This window comes from Amphiura filiformis, chromosome 3, assembly GCF_039555335.1.
Source record: "Amphiura filiformis chromosome 3, Afil_fr2py, whole genome shotgun sequence".
Lineage (NCBI taxonomy): Eukaryota > Metazoa > Echinodermata > Ophiuroidea > Amphilepidida > Amphiuridae > Amphiura > Amphiura filiformis.
The window spans coordinates 74,325,184-74,349,708 of NC_092630.1; the positions used below are offsets into that span (position 1 = coordinate 74,325,184).

The 24,525-nt window shown below is 34.9% G+C and overlaps 1 protein-coding gene across 1 annotated transcript in view; it reads right to left on the minus strand.

The window, feature by feature from the left end:
- The window catches only part of LOC140149107 (extracellular calcium-sensing receptor-like), a 70,011-nt gene extending 48,379 nt beyond the window's left edge, over positions 1-21,632 (minus strand). The window contains 1 exon segment of the mRNA XM_072171276.1: positions 20,726-21,632. Coding sequence (XP_072027377.1) covers positions 20,726-21,587 — 862 coding nt within the window. The 5' untranslated portion in view covers positions 21,588-21,632.
- Positions 21,633-24,525: the final 2,893 nt, after the last annotated feature.

The window sequence follows — 24,525 nt, forward strand, 5'->3', positions numbered from 1 at the left end:
GAAACAGCCAATATAAAGTAATTGCTTTTGACAAACATTATTTGTGTAGCTATAGAAAGGGACAAATAATAACTGATGGATTCAATTGATTTTTATGTTCTTGCTTTGAGAGAGATATGACTTGCATAATCGTATCGTCTATTTGTGTTTGAAAATTACTGGGAAGTACTTTCAACCTAGTTCCAATAATTGGAACTCGCGGCTCCGACCGTGAAGAAGTCCCCAAACTTGATGACTTTGACATTTACCACATCAATTTTAGCCAGAAATCCAAGATGGCAGCCGCCGGCGCCATCTTGAAAAAATAAGTTTGGGGCCAGAGCACCTAAAATCATGTACAAAGACACTTTTTTGGGTAAGTCCCCCATGGATTCTGAATCGGACATTAGTTTGACGTTATGACATATTGTTTGCCCAGTAATCCAAGATAGGCCCCATTCGGTAGAGCGAAAATGTAACTTTTGAATGGGAGCCTTATCTGGGGTTTATGTCCCTTATCTGGGGTTTAGACTGCCTTATCAGTGGTTCACGTTCCTTACCTGGGGCTAAGATGCCTTAACCTTAGCATTAGCATAACGCAGTCTGAACCCCAGATAAGCAACTAAACCCCAGATAAGGCGCCGTAACCCAAGATAAGGGACGTAGACCCCAGAAAAAGGCAGTCTAAACCGCAGATAAGGTGCCTTAATCCCAGATAATAGACGTGAACCCCAGATAAGGGATCTAAGCCCCATATAAGGCGCCTTAACCTAAATAAGGGATGTAAACCCTAGATAAGGCAGTCTAAATCCCAGATACATTTTTGAGGCATCCAAACCCAGATAAGGCGCCTTAACCCCAGATAAGGCGCCTTAACCCCAGATACGGGACGTAACCCCCAGATAAGGCAGTCTAATCTCCAGATAAGGCATCTTAACCCCAGATAACGCACGAAAATATAGGATAATGCAGTCTATAAGTTGTCTTAAGGGTGGTCTTAACCCTGGAATTATGGTAACTTTCGGGCTTCATAACTGCTAAATTATTAGTCTAAAGAATATAAAAGTATACATTTTTAGACTGGAAATGACTTGCTGAATTCATCTGTGAGGTCCAATTTGGGCAAAAATGCTCATTTTGGAGAAAATTCCAAAAACGGGGTTTTGGGCCCAAATTTTTTTTCAGCAACGTAACAAAAAAATTGGTTGGCCAAAAATTTTTTTTTATTAATTTTTAAAAACTAGATAAAAATATCTAGGGAGCGTTTTTTTATTTTTTTTGAATTTTGACCAACTTTGAGAAATTTGCACCAAAAATGGTAAAAAATGCAAAATTTTCAAAAAAAACATAAAAAAGCCTGATTTTCGCCCAAATTTCAAATAATTTTGGTGAAGTTGGTCAAAATTCAAAAAAATTAAAAAACGGTCCCTAGATATTTTTATCTAGTTTTTAAAAATTAATAATAAAAAAATTTTGGCCAAACATTTCTTTGTTACGTTGCACGAAAAAATTTAGGCCAAAAAAACCGTTTTTTTGGGATTTTCTCCAAAAATGAGCATTTTGGCCCAAATTGAACCTCACAGATGAATTCATCAAGTCATGCCCTTCCTTTGAAGGCACATTGATACACATGTCCCGAGTTTCAGCGACAAGACGCTGTTGGTGCAGTAATCAAACATATGTTCGCGTTGGAGTAAATTTGAGCAAGAAATCCAATCGATATTTCTGAAGTTGCCGTTCCAGTTGAAGTCAATTTTCAAATTTCACTTCGCAAACTCTCTATTGAATCAATAACCTTTAACGTACGCAATGAAATGGTACATAAAAAGAGGTTTACGTTTATTTTTTATGAGCAAAATGTTCTTTTTCTCTCCTCAAAATGAGTTCATTATGCAATGCACGAAATGTTCTCTAAAACAGATTACATTTTGAGATAATATATATAGAGAGAGAATATGACTCTCAGAGAACAGCTTAAACAGTAGCGAATTGATTTCCCATGTTAATAAAACATAAGAAACCATACTAAAATGTATTGCTTGCACCATTTGATATGGCTTGTATTGTATTCAAGGTAAGTAAAGTACGAAATTCAATGCAATTGAATAAGAGTCTATATAGTCAGCATAGCTTCTTTACCTCAAAAGGGGAGTACGGTTAATCACCATCTAAAATCTCACAATCCTAAATGTCATGTCATATTCTGAATACGTCAACCTCATCAACAACATCGTATAGATTATAGACGATATAACGGTTCTGGGGAGTATTAATCATTCTTAGCATTTGCAAACCTACAGTATATCGATTCATTCACGAACTTTAAACAAGAATATAAGAATTGGCTACGTTCCAAAAATGAAATGGTAACAAATACCTTTTTCTTTGAACAAGGTAACAAATACCATTTTGAAAATCCTGGGCATTTCAAGAGGATCCCCCAATATTATATATTGAAGAAGCATGCATGTCCATAAACACCTAAAACTGGTGGGTACCGATCATTTTGATAGAGTTAGTTGTGTCCCCTAGTTTGTATTTTCCTCTGGTATGATGTCTTCTAGGTTTTGAATAACTCTATCAGATCACCTCTTACTCTTCTGACTTCCAGTGCGTAAAGATTCAATTGAATGTATTTTCATTTTGCTGAGGACATCAAACATACTTGACTAATAAAAAGCATTTGATATATTACTGTTCCCTGCTTTGCCAAAGAAACAGTGATATTTATATAGTGTTACGAGTCGTACTGAATCAAGGCCAAAATCACCTCTTACCCAAATTCACACTAATGCACAACACAAATACACTGTTTGATTAAGCTAACAAAATCTAAGTCTTTAATTGAAAGTTAAATATGATTGGTACATAACAACAATTACATACACAATATAATCACACAATTACAGTTTTAAATTAATCAGTACTTAGCCAACAGTCTTCTTGTTAGTGATCATAAAGTTCTTGCAATGTTCTGGACGGCTGATGTAAATCACTTGTCCTGCGAAATCAGCGAAGTCCTTTGTACATTTTGCATATCCTTGCGTATAAAATCCTCACACAAAAATGGTGCTGCTTTCTCCAAACATTAACTCCTTGCGCCGCTTTCTCTATAACTCCTTGCGCTGCTTTCTCCAAACCTGGTGCTATTTCCACCTTTCACACAATATCTCTAGTAAGCAGGACTGCGATGCAGTTGTCCCCACTTATATTGACAGTTGTGTTGGATCAAAAACCATGGATCATAATATTTAGATAATCTATGCATAAACCAGACTTCAGCAAGTCAACAGAAGAATATATATTCCTTTCTTGGAAGAAGTACGTTCTTTGACGTATTCTAGATCTTCTCCGACAACACTGGCAAGCAGTAGTACTTTGACTACATAAAATATTTCTGGTTCGCAATTCAGTATCGAAGTTACGTAATGTTACTATGTCAACGGGATCACGCGCTAGAGTAATGAACCACGATCGAAATGATCACCACATAAAGTATATGGCACTCGAAGGCATACCAAAGTAGCGTGATCCGGTAACCAAGAGAATTACGTAACCACTTCGATGCTGAATTTCCTTTCTTTGAAGGAATTGGACTGTAAGCATATTAGCTAGCTAGCCCAGATCAACACTATAAACTGTGGAGAATTATGTTTACATTCTCTTAAGTCTTAAGTCTTAATTATAACATTAACCTTTCACATGACATCACTTCCTGAAGGAAGTCTCATACGATGTCATCTTCACTTTACAATCTCAGGGGAATTCCCATATGATCCAAAATTAGAAATGATTCAATTTGTTTTTGATCAAGTTGATGCAAGAAAGGGGAATCCCTAAAATGTCTCATGAAATAGATTTTAATTGTAAACAAAGATAAATCATCAAATTAAATTACTCAGGGCATATCACAAACATCACAATAGCTATATGTATAATCTTCGTTATATACATTATATTTTCTGAGATTGGTTATTATTCAATCACAGTTGGAAAAGTATGGTGAAAATTGAATATTCGTCCAAGTACTATAGCTAATTGTATGATGTTTATTAAATGAAACCTGAATAGTGCCTCAAATCATGCTCAAATCTTGTTTACCAATTGGACTACATCGATTTATCTTATTCGCGCAAACGGCAGACAATGTTTGGTTAATAATGAACGAAATCATCGTATCTCAAAGATAAAGCCGGAAATCTGTTAACCTCAAATTCAACATGTTTTTTCCTCAACCTGACGCATCCGAGACTCTCTACCACTAACATCCTTTGTTAAAAATAAAATTCCAACAAAATTATAAAAAGGCGAAGGGCATAGAGGGTACCTGCTTTAAGTAATAACCTGATCATAAAACTTTAACCTTCCGCTGAGAAATTCTTAATTATATACTAACAGCCTATATAGTGAAAGCTGAACTTGGTTTCAGAAAATAAATAGCTATACATAACCAAAGTCATACTTTTTGGTTTATAATATTCAAAACTGTGAATATATAAGCAAAAAAGATAATACCAATCATATCGTTCTTTTTGGTGGCTCTGAAAAGAGCCGTTCATTCTGCGGTTCGAAAAACCTTTCTGTCTCTTTTATAGACACTTGGTGGCTCTGAAAAAACCTTCAATGTTTTCTTACCCGTTAATAGAGGGTATTCACTGGCACAATTCTATTCAATATTCAATTAGAGCCATGACAACAATTTACCACAGACCGAGTGACAAACTATAATAAGCTGTGACATCATCACCCAATTTACATATCGCCGTTCACAGCCAATACAATTGGAGCACCGTTGGCCTGTTTGCCAAATATTCATGAGAACGGCATATACTCCCTCATTTCAAATATATAGTTTTGGTTTCTCTTTTGTTCAGAAACCAAAAATCAAGGGATTAAAAAGTAGAGCTGATCTGGTCTGCAATCATAACACTATTATGCTGGGAGGACACAGTATAGGGTATGTAACCAGAAGTATACAATAGCCTATTGTGCTAACATAATTATTATCATGATTGATATCGGAAATCTATCCCGCGGACGACAGTTGATGCTCTCTGTCGACGGTAGGTGGCATATTACACTCACGAGTTCTAGGCCTAGAAATCATATAAATGCGCGTATATTGAAGGCTGGGGTGGGGTGGGGGATTTGTTTGTTTGTATGAAACATAAACGATGCATGGAGATGATTTGATTATGAATTAGTTTATTATCCCCGGAAGCACAACCCATACCTCTTTAAGAGGGGCTCCCTCCCTATATAACCACATCTTCCCTAAATTACCCCTTTCCCCTCCTCCTCCCCTACATTCGATATCTTCATCTCGAGCTCTCCTCCCCTTCTCTTTCACTTCCAATGCTCTCTCTCATATGTTTCTCTCTCTCCGGCCCATATCCCCTTGCCCTCCAACCCCTCCCCCCACACCCCCCACACACATCACACAATCTCTTCTCCCCTCTATCTTCTACTTTTTGCAGTAAAAATTGCTTCAGTAAAAGTCATTAGGTTATTAGAGGTCATATAGTGGCCTTCCATCGATTCTGGTACATGGGATTAAAGCGGGCTTCAGACTCCGAGTATTGTACGTACAATATTGTATGTACAATATGTACGTTATTCAATCTATTGCCAGTCTATTTCCAGTAATGTTTAAGTTCTAACGAATGTTTGATGACGAAAAATCGATAATATGTTGCATACAATATCTAGCAGAAATATATTATCGATTTTACGTCATCAAACATTCGTTAAAACTTAAACAGTGCTGGAAATAGAATGGCAATAGATTAAATAACTTACATATTGTACATACAATATTGTACGTACAATAAAAAGTCTGTATACTGCTTTAGGACATGAATCGATTTTGTTTATAGCACCTATACAATTACAATAGGGGCCCCTTTTGTAATGTCGAATGCAAATATTTCGATGGTCTATATATTTTCACAGTGAAATCAGCTTAGGCTATTTCGTAGTCTCAAGTCAATGCTTTCAAACTAAATCAATGCTTTCAAATGTAGACTGCTTTGTTCGACTTCTCTGCTCGTGAATATTGCACTGCGAAATTTAAACATTTCTTTTGCATACTTAGATCAGGTAACTCGAAAATCCTGTAATTTTATTCGTCACACCACTTATAAGAAACTGAAACCAAAACCGAAACTACCTGTCACAAATGTTTAGTTTTAAACAAAAGGTAGAAACAATGAGTTCGATATCTTGTGATTCAAGTGGTTAGGCAGGACAATAGAAAACCACGTGACCAAAACCAAAACCAAAACTAAAACTCAATATTTGAAATGAGGCACTGCCACAAGAGGATGATCATGTAAATGAGAATGTGCACAATGACCTGCGCATGCACGGCTATAAAGGATGTGCACATGACATATCATAACGTAAATGTTGCGGACAACTCAAATGCATTCAACAAAAGCATGATTGCAATCTACCGCGACAGTTCGTCTCACACACATAACAAATGCACTACCATCAAATAGGTTGATGACAACATTTCATTGAATGAACTGTACTGAGCTACTGATTACGGTGAAGGACACCGGTTCAAATCCTTTGTTGAATGTGTACATGCTATGCAATATCGATCAGCCGAGCAGAAGGCAAATTGCGTCAATTGGCCATGAGTCATGCATGATCAATTTGCATAAAGTGGTGGTTTCCGACCAATATTTATGAATATTGCATGGTACATACAGGAAAAATACCCGAATGATGTCAAAATTTGGCTCAAATATCGTGATGGTTCATACTATCGAGTGAGCTTGATATTTTTATGAATGGACTGTAATATTATTGATAGCACACAGCCTTCTGTAAATGTAAGTGATGAACGCATGGTACCATGTATTGTCAATGGCATTTTCGGGTCTTGATTCGCTACGAAAACAGTGAAATTCATGGTTGAAATTACACCAAGTACTGGTGTCGGTTTTTTAAGTTTTTTTAATTTTTTTGCATGTAATATGAAGATAACAAAAATCCCATAATTGTTTGTCTCTCTTTCAACCTGTAAAGTCTTATTTGCATTCCTCCTTTGTTACTTGCCAAGAACTCCACCAGAATCCACCCGGTAGCAAATTATTGAAACTCTCTTAAAGCCATATTATAACATTTGCTGAGGAAGACGCCCTCACTGAATTTTTAAAATTCCTTTTTACACGATTAAATTGTTCTTTATTAAACCAATATACCCTGCAAAAATCAAGACTCTAGGTGCTGTAGATTTGTCAAAATCCGAGATTTTGAATAAAACGCCGGAACCGGCGCTTTATTATTACGATGGAATTATTAGTCGAGCGCATGCACGATGTTTATAACACACAGTACGTACACGGCGTGCGGGACGTTGATATACACAACAAAGGGTCGTACCACAACATGACCGAAGGAGTGGTACGTATTGGCGACATGTGCGCTGGTAGTAAATTCCAGTTTTGTTTGCTTTGCCGTAGTTTTTCGGCTAACATTTTATGGCAAAGAAATGCTAATCTATTTTGTTTGAAAATGTTATAATATGGCTTTAAATACGCGTTATTTGTTTCACTGAATAGAAGATATTTCAATCCGTCGTCGATAATGGATACACCTAATAGATTATTATAATAAATAATAATAATAATGCACAGACTTAGAGAGCGCTTTTTAAATGAAGAAACAAAGCGCTATAGAAAACGTAAAATGCAAGAGGGATGTAACATTAGGTAAATATAAATATAAATATTAATACTGATGATATCATGATAATATACTCGTATTCACAAGATTGAGCAAATGTTCAAATAAAACTGATCTTAAACTAAATAATAAGGTATTTGTACTCAGATAGAGAAATATATTTGCAACATAAACTGGTCAAAGAAGATGATCAAAATGGCATCACGCATTTCAAATTTTAAGAGGATCCAATGAAGAATCACTTGTCAATAAACACCAAATATTGTTATGTGCCAATCCTTTTAATACAGCCTGTGTCCCTTGGTGTCTGCATTGTGTGACTTGGTGAAACCTCCTCTGGTCTAATATCTTCTACACAGATATAAAACGATTCTGAACCTGTTAGGCGGTTTTTGTGTCGCCTGCAAAATTACAACATCTTTTCAAATTTGTCATTTTATACTGTTCCTTGCTTTGCCAAATGAGTAACAGTGAAAATTCACATTGTAGCCTAACTACAATATGTAGCTATAGAGACAAATAATAACTGATCGCTTCAATTCATTTTTATTTTGTGCTTTAAGAGAAATGATAATTTGCATGAATGCCTCCATGCCTCTTATGTCGTTTTTCCATTCCTGTTTGAAAAGTATTGAAGTACTTTTTAACCAACAGATGTAAAAATAAATATAAAAAGCTTTAAAGAGGCTCTGATATTCAGAAAAATCCTGCAGTAATTTAGACCGGTTGGTATTATTTTGGCATTGCAGATATCAAATTACCTTCAATAAATTATATATCCAGCACTAATTACAACAGAATCCATTTAATCACCACTCATTTCAGACAAGTATATTAAATAACACATCAGAAATCCATTAAAATCCAAGTAGTGGAACAGTGCCTGATTTGCATAAACTCAAAATGATGTTTATTTTATCATTTGACCTATGAGGTAAACAACTTAAATTAAGTGTCAGCTGTCACGTGGTGGAAAAGAAAAGATATTGTCGATCGCATCACATACTGTTCCATTCGACGCAACACGTTTTTTGAGAAAATCACGATTGAAAATTCTGCCGTTAGGTTTGGTTTCACACTTACTTATTTCACAATAGAATTTTCTCAACATTTATTTAAAGAAGAGACTTGGAAGTTTCCATTTGGTGAAATTGACATGTCCATCTTTCAAGTGAAATTGTTTAATATGGTGTTAAACTTATAGCTATGTATGTGAAACGATTTTTTAAAACGCTGCATATTATGCTACAGTCTCGCTATGTTTGTCTTTAATACCGTAAAAACTCGATAGTTAGCAAATGTGCTTACTATCGAGCGCTTTTGAAAACATTACATTGTACCAAAGTCCGGCGCTTTACCAACACACTTTTGCAGGTTTGTGTGCTCGTATATAACTATGTGTATCGATGATCTGCTCAATACCCTTTACACTTTTATGGATGCGGCACTTCATGTTTGCATATTTTAAAAACGCTCGATAGTAAGCACATATGATAACTATCGTGTGTTTACGGTATGTAAATATCTTTATGTTATGACTGTATTAGAAAGAATTGAGGTATGTAATTTGGTGGATTTGAAGAGCTCAAAAAATATTGCTACACACCAATTTTCACCAAAAAAGTTCTTGCATAGAGCAGTATGTGATGTGACCGACGATATGTCCTTTACGTCAATAATTTGTGTCAGTCTTTTGATATTGATAATGTTATGATTGTAAATTCAAATGAGACATTTATCATATCTAACCAGGTAACTAATGTTGTTGTTCCAGTACCAGACATGCTTAAGACTAATACGATCGCCATCAGTAATCTACAACCTTACGTCGCGTATACCACCTGCATCTTTTAAACATTAACAAAATATCATGAATATCATCAATCACGTTTGAAAAGTTCCAAATATTAACACTTTGTATACGGCATTTAAAATACAATACACTTGGGTTGGGTTTACATTATTTGATTCATACTAATGTGTACATAATTCTGCATCATTATTAGTACCTTTATTCCTTTAAAGGTCCGGAACCCAATCGACAGCCTCACCCCCCGATTTATCTCATTGTTAATGAGTTTCTAGTATCACACAATAGATCATATTTTTTTCTCATTACCATTCAAAACTTTGGCGCTCCAAATCAATGTATTTCCAAAGAAATCGTGAAAAAACAGTCCATCTGTGGTTACCACTTTTAGCGAAATTTTACAAGCCCGAGAATTGTGGATAGGGAAAAGGAATGAAATCGAGACGGTTCACTCCAATACCAGTACGCCCGGAACAATAGATCAAACTATAGAGGGCGCAATAATGATATACACTTGTAAAGCATGGTACGAGGAACATGAAAACTATAACAGCGTATACGCCCCACTAAAGAATTAGTTAAGAAATGAATAAAGAATATAAATTTTTGTTCATAAAAAAAATCGTAAAATCATAAAATAAAAGAAAAAGGTGTAATGGACATGATAAATACAAGATTAAAAAGATATAATGATGCTAATTGTTTCCTTGTACCTAATTTCTATGCATTATTTGGCATATTTATATGTGAATATATCACACATAATAGCTGTAAAGATGTTAACGTTAAAAAAGTCAGTGGTTGATGATATCCTAAATATGAACTGGTATGTTACACTTGGGTATAAATAAGAATAAGTTTACAGTGTAGTTGTTATCAGCAAAATGTTATTTGTGTTTGTGTTTCAAAATGAACAAATTTATATGCAATGCACGAAATGTTTTGTCAAAGCAGAATACAGTTTGAGATATTATACATAGAATATGACAGACAGAGAACAACATAAACCAGCAGGGAATTGAATTTCCATGTTAATAAAAATATTGGAAAACATGCTAACTTTTGTAAATGCACAAACTGTCAAAATTGGGATTACACTATGTAGCAATCGACAATAAAAAACAAGTGTTATTTGAATGACGTGCCTCGAACAAATTCGAAATATGAAATAATAATTTGCATGAATGCCTCTATTTAACTTTTTAACCAACAGATGTAAAAATAAATATAAAAAGCTTTTAAGAGGCTCTGATATTCAGAAAAATCCTGCATTATAATTTAAACTGGTTGTATTATTTTGGCATTGCAGATACCAAGTTACCCTCAATAAATTATATAATTATATATTCACCACTAAAACATTAATTACATTAATTACAACGGAATCCATTTAATCACCACTCATTTCAGCATCAGAAGTCCATTAAAATCCAAAAAGTGGAACAGTGCCTGATTTGCATAAACCCAAAATGATGTTTATTTTATCATTTAAAAGTCCGTAACCCAATCGACAGCCTCATCCCCCGATTTTTCTCATTGTTAATGAGTTTCTAGTATCATATAATAGATCATATTTTTTTCTCATTACCATCCTTAAGTTTGACGCTCCAAATCTATGTATTTCCAAAGAAATCGTGAAAAAATAGTATATCTGTAGTTCCACTTTTAGCGAAATTTTACAAGGCCGAGAATTGTTGATAGGCAAGGATTGAAATCGAGACGGTTCACTCCAATTGTACGCCCGGAACAATAGATCAAACTATAGAGGGCGCTATAATGATATAAACTTGTATACCTCTCTTTGGAACATGAAAAATAAAGAAAAAATGTTCATAAAAAAAATCGTAAAATTATAAAATAAAAGAAAAGGTGTAATGGACATGATATACACAAGATTAAAAAGAATTAAAAGCATGAGCCATGATGTTAAGGTTGGTCAAAAATCAAAAATGAGCCCCCAAAACACGGTCTTTTGGTCCACTTCTGTTTTGTTAAGGGGGTACTACACCTCTCGATAAATTTGTGTCTATTTTTGCATTTTTCTCAAAAAATAATAACACAGTGGTAACAAAAGTTATGTATATTATAGGGGCAAGGAATTCAATTACTACACTGGAATTTCAGTGACCCAAGACAAGCGGTTCGTTATTTATGGTAAGAAATAAGGTACCGCTAGGGTGTACCTCATTTCCTATCATATTTATACTGAACCGCTTGTCTTGAGTCAATGAAATTTCAGTGTAGTAATTGGATTCCTTGTCCCAATAATATACATAACTTTTGTTACTGCTGTGTTATTAGTTTTTGAGAAAAATGCAAAAATAGTCACAAATTTACCCCCTTAAACGTAACAAAATAATTCTTGGCCCAAATATGTTTTTAAATAATTTTTAAAACCTAGACAAAAATATCTATATACCCTGTTTTACATAATGATGCTAGGTGTTTCCTTGTACCTAATTTCTATGCATTATTTTGCATATTTCTATGTGAATATATCACACATAATAGCTGTAAAGATGTTTAAAAAAGTCAGTGGTTGATGATATCCTAAATATCACACGCAATGAACTGGTATGTTACACTTGGGTATAAATAAGAATAGGTTTACAGTGTAGTTGATCAACAAAATGTTATTTGTGTTTGTGTTTCAAAATGAACAAATTTATATGCAATGCACGAAATGTTTTGTCAAAGCAGAATACAGTTTGAGATATTATACATAGAATATGACAGACAGAGAACAACATAAACCAGCAGGGAATTGAATTTCCATGTTAATAAAAACATTGGCAAACATGCTAAATTTTGTAATTACACTATGTAGCAATCGACAATAAAAATAAGTGTTATTTGAATTACGTGCATCGAACAAATTCTATATGGCTTGTACTCAAGATCAATACCATAGAATTCATTTCATTTCAATTCATTTCATTTCATTGCAGACTACAAATTTTCTCCAAGCACCGCAATCCATAAATATTAAGGCAATATCATCTAGTCCCCTTTCCTCCACCCCCCCCCGACAGCATCTGTGTTAGACTTCTCCGTAGTCCACTTGCCCATACTCTGGCTATTACATTTAAGCATAAAACTCTGATTTGTATTAATTTGTGTGCAATTGATAGATTTTCACATCTGATCTTTTCAGTCACCGTACTCCCTCTGTTTGTTAGCTTCCCAAGATTTTTCACTCAGGCTTTCGTGAATAAACTGGTAGATTCCAAAATCAGTATTGTTCAGTATTAAAGTGAGCCAGTATGCAAGATATGTTATACTCAATAACATAAGTATACACTTACTTTTACTGTCACTAATTATATAAACTCTTTATGACCATTTTACTATTAATTATAATACACATCAGTATAATTTTGAGTTCCACCAGAATGCGTTCATCATGATTAATAATAACATATTTTTATTTAAATCAAACATCTACATCTAATCTACATCTGTGTGTACGTAAGTCAAATAGTTTGTCCTTTGTCACCCTGATCTCCTTTTGCCTTGCGATGGAACATAAAGAGCATTATGTTCTGCACGGCTCCTCCACTGACATCCTCAGGATGTGTCAGAGGCTGCATTACTACTACTAGGTTGATGAGAGAGAGAGACTGGTGTCAGTCATATAGATCTAGGCAATGGCCCGCAGCAAGGTGCTTGATAGTGTGTGCATTGTCTTATTTTTCATGTCGGCAGATATTACTTACACAGGTGATGTTGAAAAGCCTGATTTTGGTTGCGAGCCGGGGTTGCGAGTGAAATTCATGTGCTTCTTCCAAAAATGCCTCAAAACTTCCAAAAAGCAGTCCGCCTGGTTATGTTGCGGGTACATGTACTAGAGGCCATTATTGATCCCAGATATGTCCTCAGTTTTTGGTACGATGATAATGAGACCTAGACTGCGCATGTTGTTCCGGTGCCTGTGCTCAAGCAAATCAATGTCGTCAGCAAAATCTAGATCATTTATTCTTGCTGGATATCGACTTTACTGACGTTGGAATAACAGCCTAAATCTGCGGTGGATACTCGAGCCTCGAGGTTTGATTTTGGTGTTACTTTCAGCACACAATCTGATACATACATGTACGAGTATTATCGCTTAAGTAATCCATCGTTTATATTATGTTTCAAACACTATGGATAATGAGAACCAATCAGAGCAAACGTTAGTAAATTACTAGCCGTGCATAAATATTGTGTCAACACATACATCCCGATTGGGATTGTCATGAAATATCGTATGTATGTGCCGTTGGTTGGAGGTGATGTTACAACACTTGTCATACACACATGATACATGTATAGCATATTCCCACATTTGTAGCCCCTATCACATTAGAATGAACGACGGACCTAAAAGTCATCTATTGTTCATAACATTCAGACATAATAAATTTAGTAATATTACGATTTTGCGGCCTCTGAACATTTGAGACATGAGGGTCTATAACCTTATAACATGTGGATATGAGGGGACTGATATCAACACCCTTTCTACAATCAATTCCAAACTAAATAAAACATAAATGCTCCCTTTGAAATGAGAAAGTGCCCTAAACTATATTTGATTTGGTTCGAGCTCAATGCTTTCAATATTTTACAGTCGTTGCGGGAATGCCTCTCGCAATGTAAATGTCATATATAATTCAAACCTTGAAGCAGTACAAAAATACGATTGCATTTTTATATTAAAAGCTGCGATTGGACGCTTGACAAGGCTTTGGTCATTACAGCATGTAGCTTTTGTCACTTCGTGCCCCTGATAGGAGGATGGGAAGGGCATAATATCGTACATGTATTATGCAGACAGTTATTATAACATTATAATTTGCCACTTCTGAATAAATACAGCACTATGATTTGTTATCATTGAAGCTGTCAGCTACAGAAAATATAGAAAGCCTTAAAAGGTTTCTACAACTGATTAAAAGTATTTGTATTATATTTACAGTCCCCTTACCAGCACATTTTCATATATAATTTATTTTCATCTATGTTTTAAATCATGGGTATTCAAGGTGTATACAGTTTGACCATTACCTGACCTTTGACCTCGTAATGGCTTGAAATGTCAAAATTCCTTGAAAAATCATATCTCAATTTGCAACCTTGCATATTGACACCACTTGCATATGTGTATTGTTATAAACAAGCCTTTACTATAATGACGCATAATTGGGGTCAAAGGTCATTTGGGGTCATTACAAACCCCAATAATTTATATAGTCAAGGAACTACTAGCCAGTGATATCGGAGAAGATCTAGAATACGTCAAAGTGCGTACCTCTTCCAAGAAAGGAATATATTCTTCTGTCGACTTGCTGAAGTTTGGTTTATGAAACAACACATCTGTTAATATAGGTGGAAACAGGGGGACAACTGCTGAATGCAGGCCTGTTTTCCATTAGAAATTGTATGGAAGGTGAACATAGCATCATTTTGGAGATAAGTCAACTGTGCAAGGATTTTATGCAAAGGATATGAAAGTCTTCAGTGGACTTCGCTGAACAGTGACTTCGCTGAACAGTGATCTTCGCGGGACAAGTCAAACAGGAAATACATTGAGAAATAGAGACTTTCCAATTAACAACAACAAGAAGGCTACTGGTTAAGTAACATTATCAAACATTCATAATAGATGTAATTGATTGCATGTATCTATATTTATGTCAGATCATTATAAATCACATTTTACTTTTGATTAAAGACTTAGATATTGTTAACTTAATCAAGCAGTGTGTTTTGTTGTGCATTTTGAAGTGAATTTGGGAAAAAGGTGGTTTGGCCTGGAGTCATTAACGACTCGTTACAAAGGTCAGATTTTCAAAATGGTCCGATTGAGCTCAAATTTTGCAGAAATTCCGAGCATAAAAAGTAGGAGGCATCTATGGTGGTTTTGACCCCATTAAAGTTATTTCCTGGCCTGCGGCTTGTACATAGATTCTATTGACTCTAGTTGAAAATATATTTTGTATATAGAACAAATGGAACTAATTGAAGCTAAATTATAGAACATGGTGTCAAGTTTAAGAGCCGTGTTTTTTGTATGTATGTTTTTCTTTCTTTTTTTACATTAGCGTAATCCTTTTCCTGAGAGATTTTTTCAAGTAGGGCAACATAATAAAATACATTATAAAAGGCAGAATGACACTAAGCGACCAGCCAGTAAAATTTGTTTTGACCCTTATAGAATCTTTTTGATTCGTTACAGAAACGTTGAGGGTTCCCATATAATGGACCGATTTTAGAACCCTTTTTCCTGAAGGGTGTTTGGAAAACCGTTTTTTATTGATATTTCCATAACAGCATCATCAAATTATTCGGTGGTGTTTGTTAGTTATAGGTTAGTAAATGCGTATCACTTTTTGGAAATGAAATTGTACTGAGATACTGATGCGTATAATGCACGAGCCCCGAAGGTGGGAGCACATTAGACGCATCAACATCTCAGTACAAGTGCATTATTTTATACACTTTCTCGAGCAACAAGTGATACGCATTTATTAAGTTATTTTATACACGAGAAAAAATACCGTGATTTTTACTATTTATATGACAAATTTGTCACTTAAAATGTTGGTAAATATAAGCAGATATAAATGCATCCAGCCGCAAGACAAATGATCGCGTCCGAAATCACTGCGCGTACTTCGCGGAGTGCACTCCCGTGCATCATACAATATTTTATGCACGGCTACTATTAAACTTACTTACGTCTGCTCTATTTGGTTCTCACTGTCTAGGAGTCTATGAAAGACAACTAAGTCTACTTTCATGTGTAACATCAGTGCGCATAATTGGATAAAATATCAGTTTTTCTGTAGCTGAGCTATACTAGTTCCAGTTTTTAAATACCTTTCTCCAGCGCTATGACGTCATAATGTGAGTGCGGCTTCACAAAACTGTGCAATTCTGGCTATTTAATATAAAACTGGACTAGGCTGGACCGGATTTTTAGCAAACTATAGATAATAAGAAACCTACCCTCGTAAGTTAATAGACAACCCTACAAGGAGGTAGCTAAAAGGAGCGCTAAGGATAGACTCTGTATCTTTCACAAAACATAACTATAGATAATTAGGGCGATAAAACATTTTAATTAATGAGAACAAAAAAGCGTATTTCTTATATTATTAATAATAATGTAAGAAAATGATATAAATTATAATAATAATAGATGGCAATAAGAAAGGATATTCTCACACGACAATCGCTTCAAAATATTTATGCAAAAGACGTAATAGTGACGACATTACGCTTAGTGACGACATTACGCTCAATTATGAATCTAAATAAATAAAAGTATCTTTAAAGTAATTTAACAATTCAATCAAATTATAACTACACGGTAACATCTCATACGGAATCTACTATCACAGACAGAGAACAACATAAACTAGCATGAATGCCTGTGGTCATTTTGAGGTTCTAAGAATCCTCACTCAAAAGTTGCTTTTTCAGGAGAGTGACAGAAAACTACACCATATATGAAATGGCGTTATATTATATGTACAAATCTGTAGAGGTTAAACGAAGCGTCATTTCAGCCAAATTGGTGTTTCTTTCCCCTGCAGCAGGTTTGAGAACAGCGCTTTGGAGAGATCCCTCGTAATCCTTATCAGTAATTCAAATACGACCATGTTTCATTCTCACGTAGTTGATCATCTTGTAAAGTTGGGTCCCATGGGCCTCTGCAATGTATTGACACGGCGCGAGTCTGCATTATAATCCAATTCCGTAAATATTTCCTCCGTGTGTTATAAAAATACCAATATAATAACATTATAAATCCCAAATCAATTTGCCGAATTTGCCGCATATTAATGAAAATGAAACCTTACTTGATGGAAATCATATTCAGGAAAATAAAACAAAAATACAAATTAAGCAATTATAACGTTTATTAGAAGCTTGTCGTTAATTGATCATCAGCAATTTTATTGGACACAAGCTTAATGTGGTAATTTGTCTGTTAGTTATATTTTTATAACTAACAGAAATATTACCACATTAAGCTTGTGACCAATAAAATTGCTGATGTGATCAATGAACGTATGTTAAAACACCTTTTAACATACCAGTTATATACCATTTTTCACCCTTATGTGACAGTGACGTCATGCGAGTTTCGTTGGGCTTAGTTTCAAATATCTAGTGCTCGCTGAAAGCGCTGGCGTACACCCGCACGCGCTTACGAGCAAAACAGCGGCCACTCAGACATGCAGCTTTATTGTTAATAAATACAAGAAGTATTTTCCCACAATATTCTATATAATAGATTATGTTCTCTTAAAGAAACTCTTAAAGATAAAAGTATTCATAAGTTGCACTGAATGCAGCACTTGAGTGCAAATAAGTTGTACCATTCTGTCAGGATGTGATATAAAAACCTTATCAATGCAATATTAAAACAAATTTAGCATGATATCAATATCCCCTTGACATGTAGTAACAACTATGTCAGTGATACTAGCTCATGTAGAAAAATATGCTGATCACGTATAATATCACTTCAAAGTTCCCTTTCAGAAATTATAATTTATTATCTGGTTTAAAGAGCTTCTCAAGATGCATTATCACCCTAAATCAATTTCAGTCGCGTACCATTGACAGAGATTAATAATACCTATTGAGGAAAAATTAATAATGTAGATAAAACTTTTCAGTAAAATCAGTAGCAATTTAGAGTAGTATTCAGTGTATTTGTGTTGTTTTATATTACATCGGCTGTTGGATAATGCGCGGATCCGTTCTCCGTTCTTGTCATGAGAAGTAGACTATTATCAGAGATAAAGTGTCTTTACTTTCCCGAGGATTGTGAGCCCCGACAGGGGTGAATATAATTGGAGACCACTGGAATCTACTATGCCGAAAGCGTTCAATCATTGGACGGTTTTGGACCAGTCCTTTTTATTATGTATCTATAGTGTTAATAAATACAAGATGTATTCTTCTACACTATTCTGGTTTACAGAGCTTCCCAAGATGTATTATCACCATTAATCAATTGCATTGACAGGGATTGTTGATACATATTAAGGAAAAATTGATATAAATCAAATTAAACTTTTTAGGTGAGTCAGTAGCAACTTAGAGCAGTATTCAGTGTATTTGTGTCATTTTGAAGGTATTCTTGCTGATACGTGGATCTGTTCTTGCCGTACTTACTACTACTAGACAAACGAATGAGAAGTAGACCATTATCAGAGATGTAAGAAAGATTGTAATGTACGTCATGCGCGGTACGTGCGTTCATACGGGCATTCATACTTGCGTACATGCCGCTAGACTCTGTTCCAAGCTGGATTGTGCTCATTTATCACGATGGAACCGAGACTAACGCTTGTGCAGAAGACAGATATTACCGGTCTAGGGCTTATATCCGGGTCTTATTTTTATGTCTACTTTAATTCAGCATGCTTTTGATTTTGACCATAAAGAGGGCTAACATGATAATGTTTCTCCATCTTTTATACCTTTACTGTTGCATCCCTTTTGGGGGGAAATCGTAAAACTATTTCCTTACAAGTGATAGAAGAAGCAGGTAGTCCCAGAGGTTTCAAACTAATTAGAAGGAATTTTGAATTTTCCAAGCAACAAAAAGCGATTACCTCGTCCATTGTCATCAAATATAAAATGCTTTAATTCTAATTTCATTACATACGAAGCAAGCCAGCGGCCTCGATGGAGAGATGGTCTGTAGTTAGCATAAAACATTACACGGAGATTTCCAGATAGTAAAGAAGGAATACGCTATTGTCATAATGTAATCAAACACCTTTTTACATGTTTCATTGCTAGCTAAGACATCTTTCCATTGAGACCAGTAAAGCGTAATGGTTTGCTATACATTAGGAAATGAATTTGGAGAAAACCTTCTGATAATAAAATACTATGCTGAGCCACCAGCCTGGGAGGTTCACGCTCCAGTAATTTCAGATGATTGAGTTCAGTAATACACCAAAGAATGTCTTCCAATTCATGAAAACAAATAGATAATCAGCTTATCGGATTAAAAGCTTAGAGGGAAGGTCTTGCTGCTCAGCGAGTGTTTGTAATTATCAGAAGGTTTTCTCCAAATTCATTCTCTAATGAATCATCATATATATAAAGTTGGTAATTTGACATCAAGTTGCACTGATTGTCTCAAAATTGTGTTTCATGAAAGAATTTGATTATCTTTCTCATTAACAAACATTACATGTCATCACATTTATTTGAAGCACCTTTATAGGACAACACCATCCTTTGACAAAGGCAAACAATAATAAACGTGTATAAGGTGCAATGCATTATGACAAAATGGTATCTGACCCCTAGTACTTTTACCTATTTTTAGGTTTTTTAGATTGTTTTGATTGTAATAAGATGAATTTTATTTGACAAACGTTACTCGAGGCTTAGAGTGTGATGTAAGAATGCATAATTATGTAAGGGTGCACAAATATCATAAAGTAGATTTGTAATACAAGCAGCATTACTTCTAAACCTAACAAATGTAAGTATGTTTTTAAAGATTTATTTTGTGATTCTATGATCCCCTTTTTATGATATATATGTTTAAGCAGATATCTAAAACTAGATACAACAAAAGCTTATTAATTTTTTTCTGTTAATAGAACAGGGCCTCATGAAAGAACAGATGATTAATTGTGTTTTCAACTGATTGAGTGTCCCAGGATAAAGAAGAAATAAATCAAAACAAAAGAGCATAAATGCAAATTTTAGGACATTTTTGCCAAGCGAATGAACCTGTAAGATTTTTCTTGCACACAGATATTCTACAGCCAGAGGTTTTCGGTTCCCGGAATAAAAATCTCAACTCTTTTGAGAAAAGTAGGGTATGCGGCTATGGATCAAGAAATGTCCCTTTAAAACTTTTATAAAGTACTTATTTTCAAAATTTTCCAAAACACTTTAAAAAATAAAATGACAGGTTTTACACTAGGTTTTGTATCAAATATTTTAAGCTTTTTATAATGTTGACAAACAGTTTTTGTGAAATATTTGCAAAACCGGCAAACGTTTCAAAGAGTCCATGCTAACGTTTTGTTATTTGAAATTAATTATTAAATGTTATTAAATATTTTTATAACGTTTATAATAATCAGACATTTCAACGGGAATGTTTGGAATGTTTGTATACATTCTTGTGACTGATATATGAGTTGGATACGGTATGCGATCTTGCCTATAAATCTACCAGAAAATTAGTGTAAACATGCTTACCATGATCTAGTGTGAAATCTGGTGTATCAGCTCTTTCCAGAAAAGGAAGTAACGTCTGCGTATAAGTAAAAGCTACTAATATCTCCAATTCTGGATGGTTTTGTAGCGATTCAAAGAGTCTTGAAATATCTTCTTCTTCAATGTTTTCTTGTACCCTTACTTGAAAGGCAATACAAATACCTCGCTTTGCCGCTTCATCGATAAAATCACTAAGTGCAGATCGTCCATAGCTATTGTCTACCGCAACAACTCCTACCCAATCCCAGCCGTAATGAGCAACAATATCCGCAATAACAACAGCTTGAAACCCATCATCAGGAATGCTTCTAAAGAACGTTCTATAACGATCACGTTTGCTTAGTAAGGCGCTAGTAGCAGAGTAACTGATGAGAGGCACACCAAATATTTGTAAGAAATCACTTACAATCATAGCTGGTTCGGATGAATCTGGACCAATTATTAAGGGAGATTGCTTATCAACAATACTTGTACCAAGACCTGGTGAATGTAAAGTATATTCATCGCTGTTCGAAAGACCTAAACAGGCCATAGTTGATTTTAATGCTACGCTGTTACGATTGCATATATCGAGAATCTCATATACAATTGTAGTGTTGCGAAGAAAGAAGCGATTTCCATTGATCTCTTCGATAGCAAATTTCATCACCTGGGCGCGTAAATACGACCTTAGAAGGACACTAGAACAACTCTCTTCAACTGGACCTCGAGTAAGACTAGTATCTGTCGTCACGATACGAAAATGAATGGAGAATAAACCACAAAGTTTGACGACTGGTGAAGAACACTGGTGAGGTGTAATCATTAGAAAAAGCAAGTAATACGCAGACACAAGCAGATGCATCGTTGATGAATAAGATATTATTCGTGAGAAAAACAAGTTTTGAATGTGGTATCTAGATGTTTCCTATACGTTTTCCAGACAATTTCCAACTGGTAGTCGATTCTTCTTTCTCAAGTCACTTATGTGAACAGCACATTCCTGCGTTTGTAGCTATAAAATAAACCGTGACCATTTTTCAAACTAAGTACCTCAACCTATTTCCTATTATTTGTTGTCAACTTGTAGAGAAACGATAGATTTTAGCGACGTAATACTTGATGTTGACAGTTAACAAAACTGTTAAAGTGAGATTCTATACAAAGCAGACGACACGATGGGCTATTCAGTAGCTAACTAAAATACGCATGTGCAGGAGCCTAAGATAGATAAGAGCACGTCACTCAAATGACTATTTGCGGATTCAATTCCTAATAGCTGTTTGTAACATTGACATGGCAAACTCCACGTGAAAGACAGTCATCGACGAGATAAAGTAATAAAATTAACATAGCAGGGCTAGATGAGGTATGATACTAAAAGTACATTCCATTTTAAACACAATTTGGTACATTTCTGTACCCATATAAAAGACAATAGCTCTGTTATTCTATAGTATTCTAGTATTTACAAAAAAATAAATAAAAAATAGACAACTACAACTTAAATTCATTAATATTGTAGACCACGAAACTATCCCTATGCAACAGTTTTGCCTGCTACTAAGTTCCTTATTTTGGGGAGCCATTTATCTTTATGTCCAAGTATCTTAACCTAAAAATCACAAGCTCGTGAATATGATCAGCATATTTTAAACATTGGTATATTTAATTCAGAATAAGTGTAGATTTCAACTCTGTTACCACACTCAGTTCCTGTACCGGCCACATTGATTTGTTAACGATGTTGTTACATTGTTTGATGTTACGGCACTGTTTTAAATTTTATAATTTTAAGTACCATTTATTCAGTTTTTATACTTTTTCAAAATTTTCCGCCCTTTTTTATTTACTAATTCTTTTTGCCGCCCTTCTTCTTCCGCCGCCCTTCGTTTTGGCCGCCCCTATTTTGACCCTGGGGCTCGCGCCATAAAGCCCCCCCCAAAAAAAAATACGCGCATATATATAGTCAGTATTATGCGGTGGCGTGTGAAATTGAGTTGTTTGTTGGTGTCGGGAGGTAGGTGGGGTGTGGAGTGTGTGTGTGTGCCCGAGGGGTGTCTGTAGGGATGGAGTGTGTATGTGAGCGCACATTTGAAAGTTGTGTGCTCCTAGCTACTCGTATGTTGTTATATTATATTCGTTTGGAAAACCGAACCTTTTTGTTGTCCGTTGATAGATAAAACGAAAAGCAAGTATCTGTTATTATATTCATTCATCCCCATGCTCTAAAAAACACACAAATAACAACGCATATAAGTGATACAAAGCGAACAACGCATTTCCGCTTAAGACAAGCTACATTGATAGAGTTTATTTTGTTAAAACTTTCAGTTAAATTATTAATGTGAATACATAAAATATCAATGGCATTGATACTTTATCTAGATGTGTTTGAGTTTATAGAAGTAGGACGGTCGGTCAGAAAAGCATCACGATAATAGCTGGCTGTTATTTGACTCTTCAGTAACACAGGTGAGAGCAATCTGGATTTAATGACGCCACTGTTCTTAAATTTCGATTTAGCGTGTGCTCCAATATCAATAAACGCGACAGACGATAGCGATCGCCATTTTGTTTGAGAGGGAGTATGTCAATTTTATTTCATGTCACAAAATATGTTTGATTGCTCACTATAATATAAAATACACTTAAAATAAAACGAAATTGAAAGGTATGTCCTTGGCCACTTGAACTTGAGCATTTGACGGGATGTGGTCATGACATTTTCCATAATCCATAACTGCAGCACATGTTATATGCTGTTGATCGTCGAAAAGCACTAGCTTCCTGTTGCGCAAAGATTATCTGTTAAGGGTAGACTAGGTATTGTTGGTCGAAGCAGTAAAAAAAAAATCGATTTTCATTTTCAATATATTATTGAAAAATAACACTTTGACGTTTTTCAAAAAATCATTCTACAAATCATATACTTTGAAAACTTGCTTGATTTATTGTTTTTAATGAGTTATGCGCGTCTTACAACAGTGTTGATATTCCAGCCCTCTTTACAACATAACTCAAGAACCACAGGACCTACAAAAGTATATCTGTGATATGTGACCGTACATCACGAATGAGTCGTAAATGTCCGAAATTGTATTCTGAGTTACAGTATAAAATGTTCATGAAGGTCGTATTTATAGGTTATTGCTACATGTATCTCAATTTGATAGCGCTAGTCAAACACCTTTTAAACCAATCAACATACCGTATTGTTTGTAATAAACGCTCCCCTCTAATAAACGCCCTCCAATTTTTCTGTGAAAAATTGACAAACAATACGGTATTTGAATTCTTCTACACGCTCGCTATGAAATAATCAATGCAATTTTTGTCAAAGCTCACTACCATTCGCATGATGCTGTGAACTACCAAATCGAAACAGTTTAAAATAGTTACTAACCTTAAGATATGGCTTATTGACATTGTGTACACGGCACTTAAAGATCAATCAACTACATCCTGAAATGTTCTTGCTCGCCCACTTACATCTTCATTTGATACTTGCTCATGTCTTGAATGGTATGCTCTAAAAAACACCAGGGGGAACTCATCTTCATTAACTTTCCAGAAACGTTTAAAACCCACTTGTTTTGAATTACGATTGTTGTACATGTGTTTTTGCTTCTGTAGTTGGCGTAGACAATAATTGTATTCAAATAATATGATTACGATAGTGAAAATTATAAAAGATAAAAGTCACAAAGCTGGCACAAACCTGACCAAAACCTAGCACAGGAAACACGAAAAATTATTGTCCGATTATAATATATCATCCATGACGTTGTTAAACATTGTAT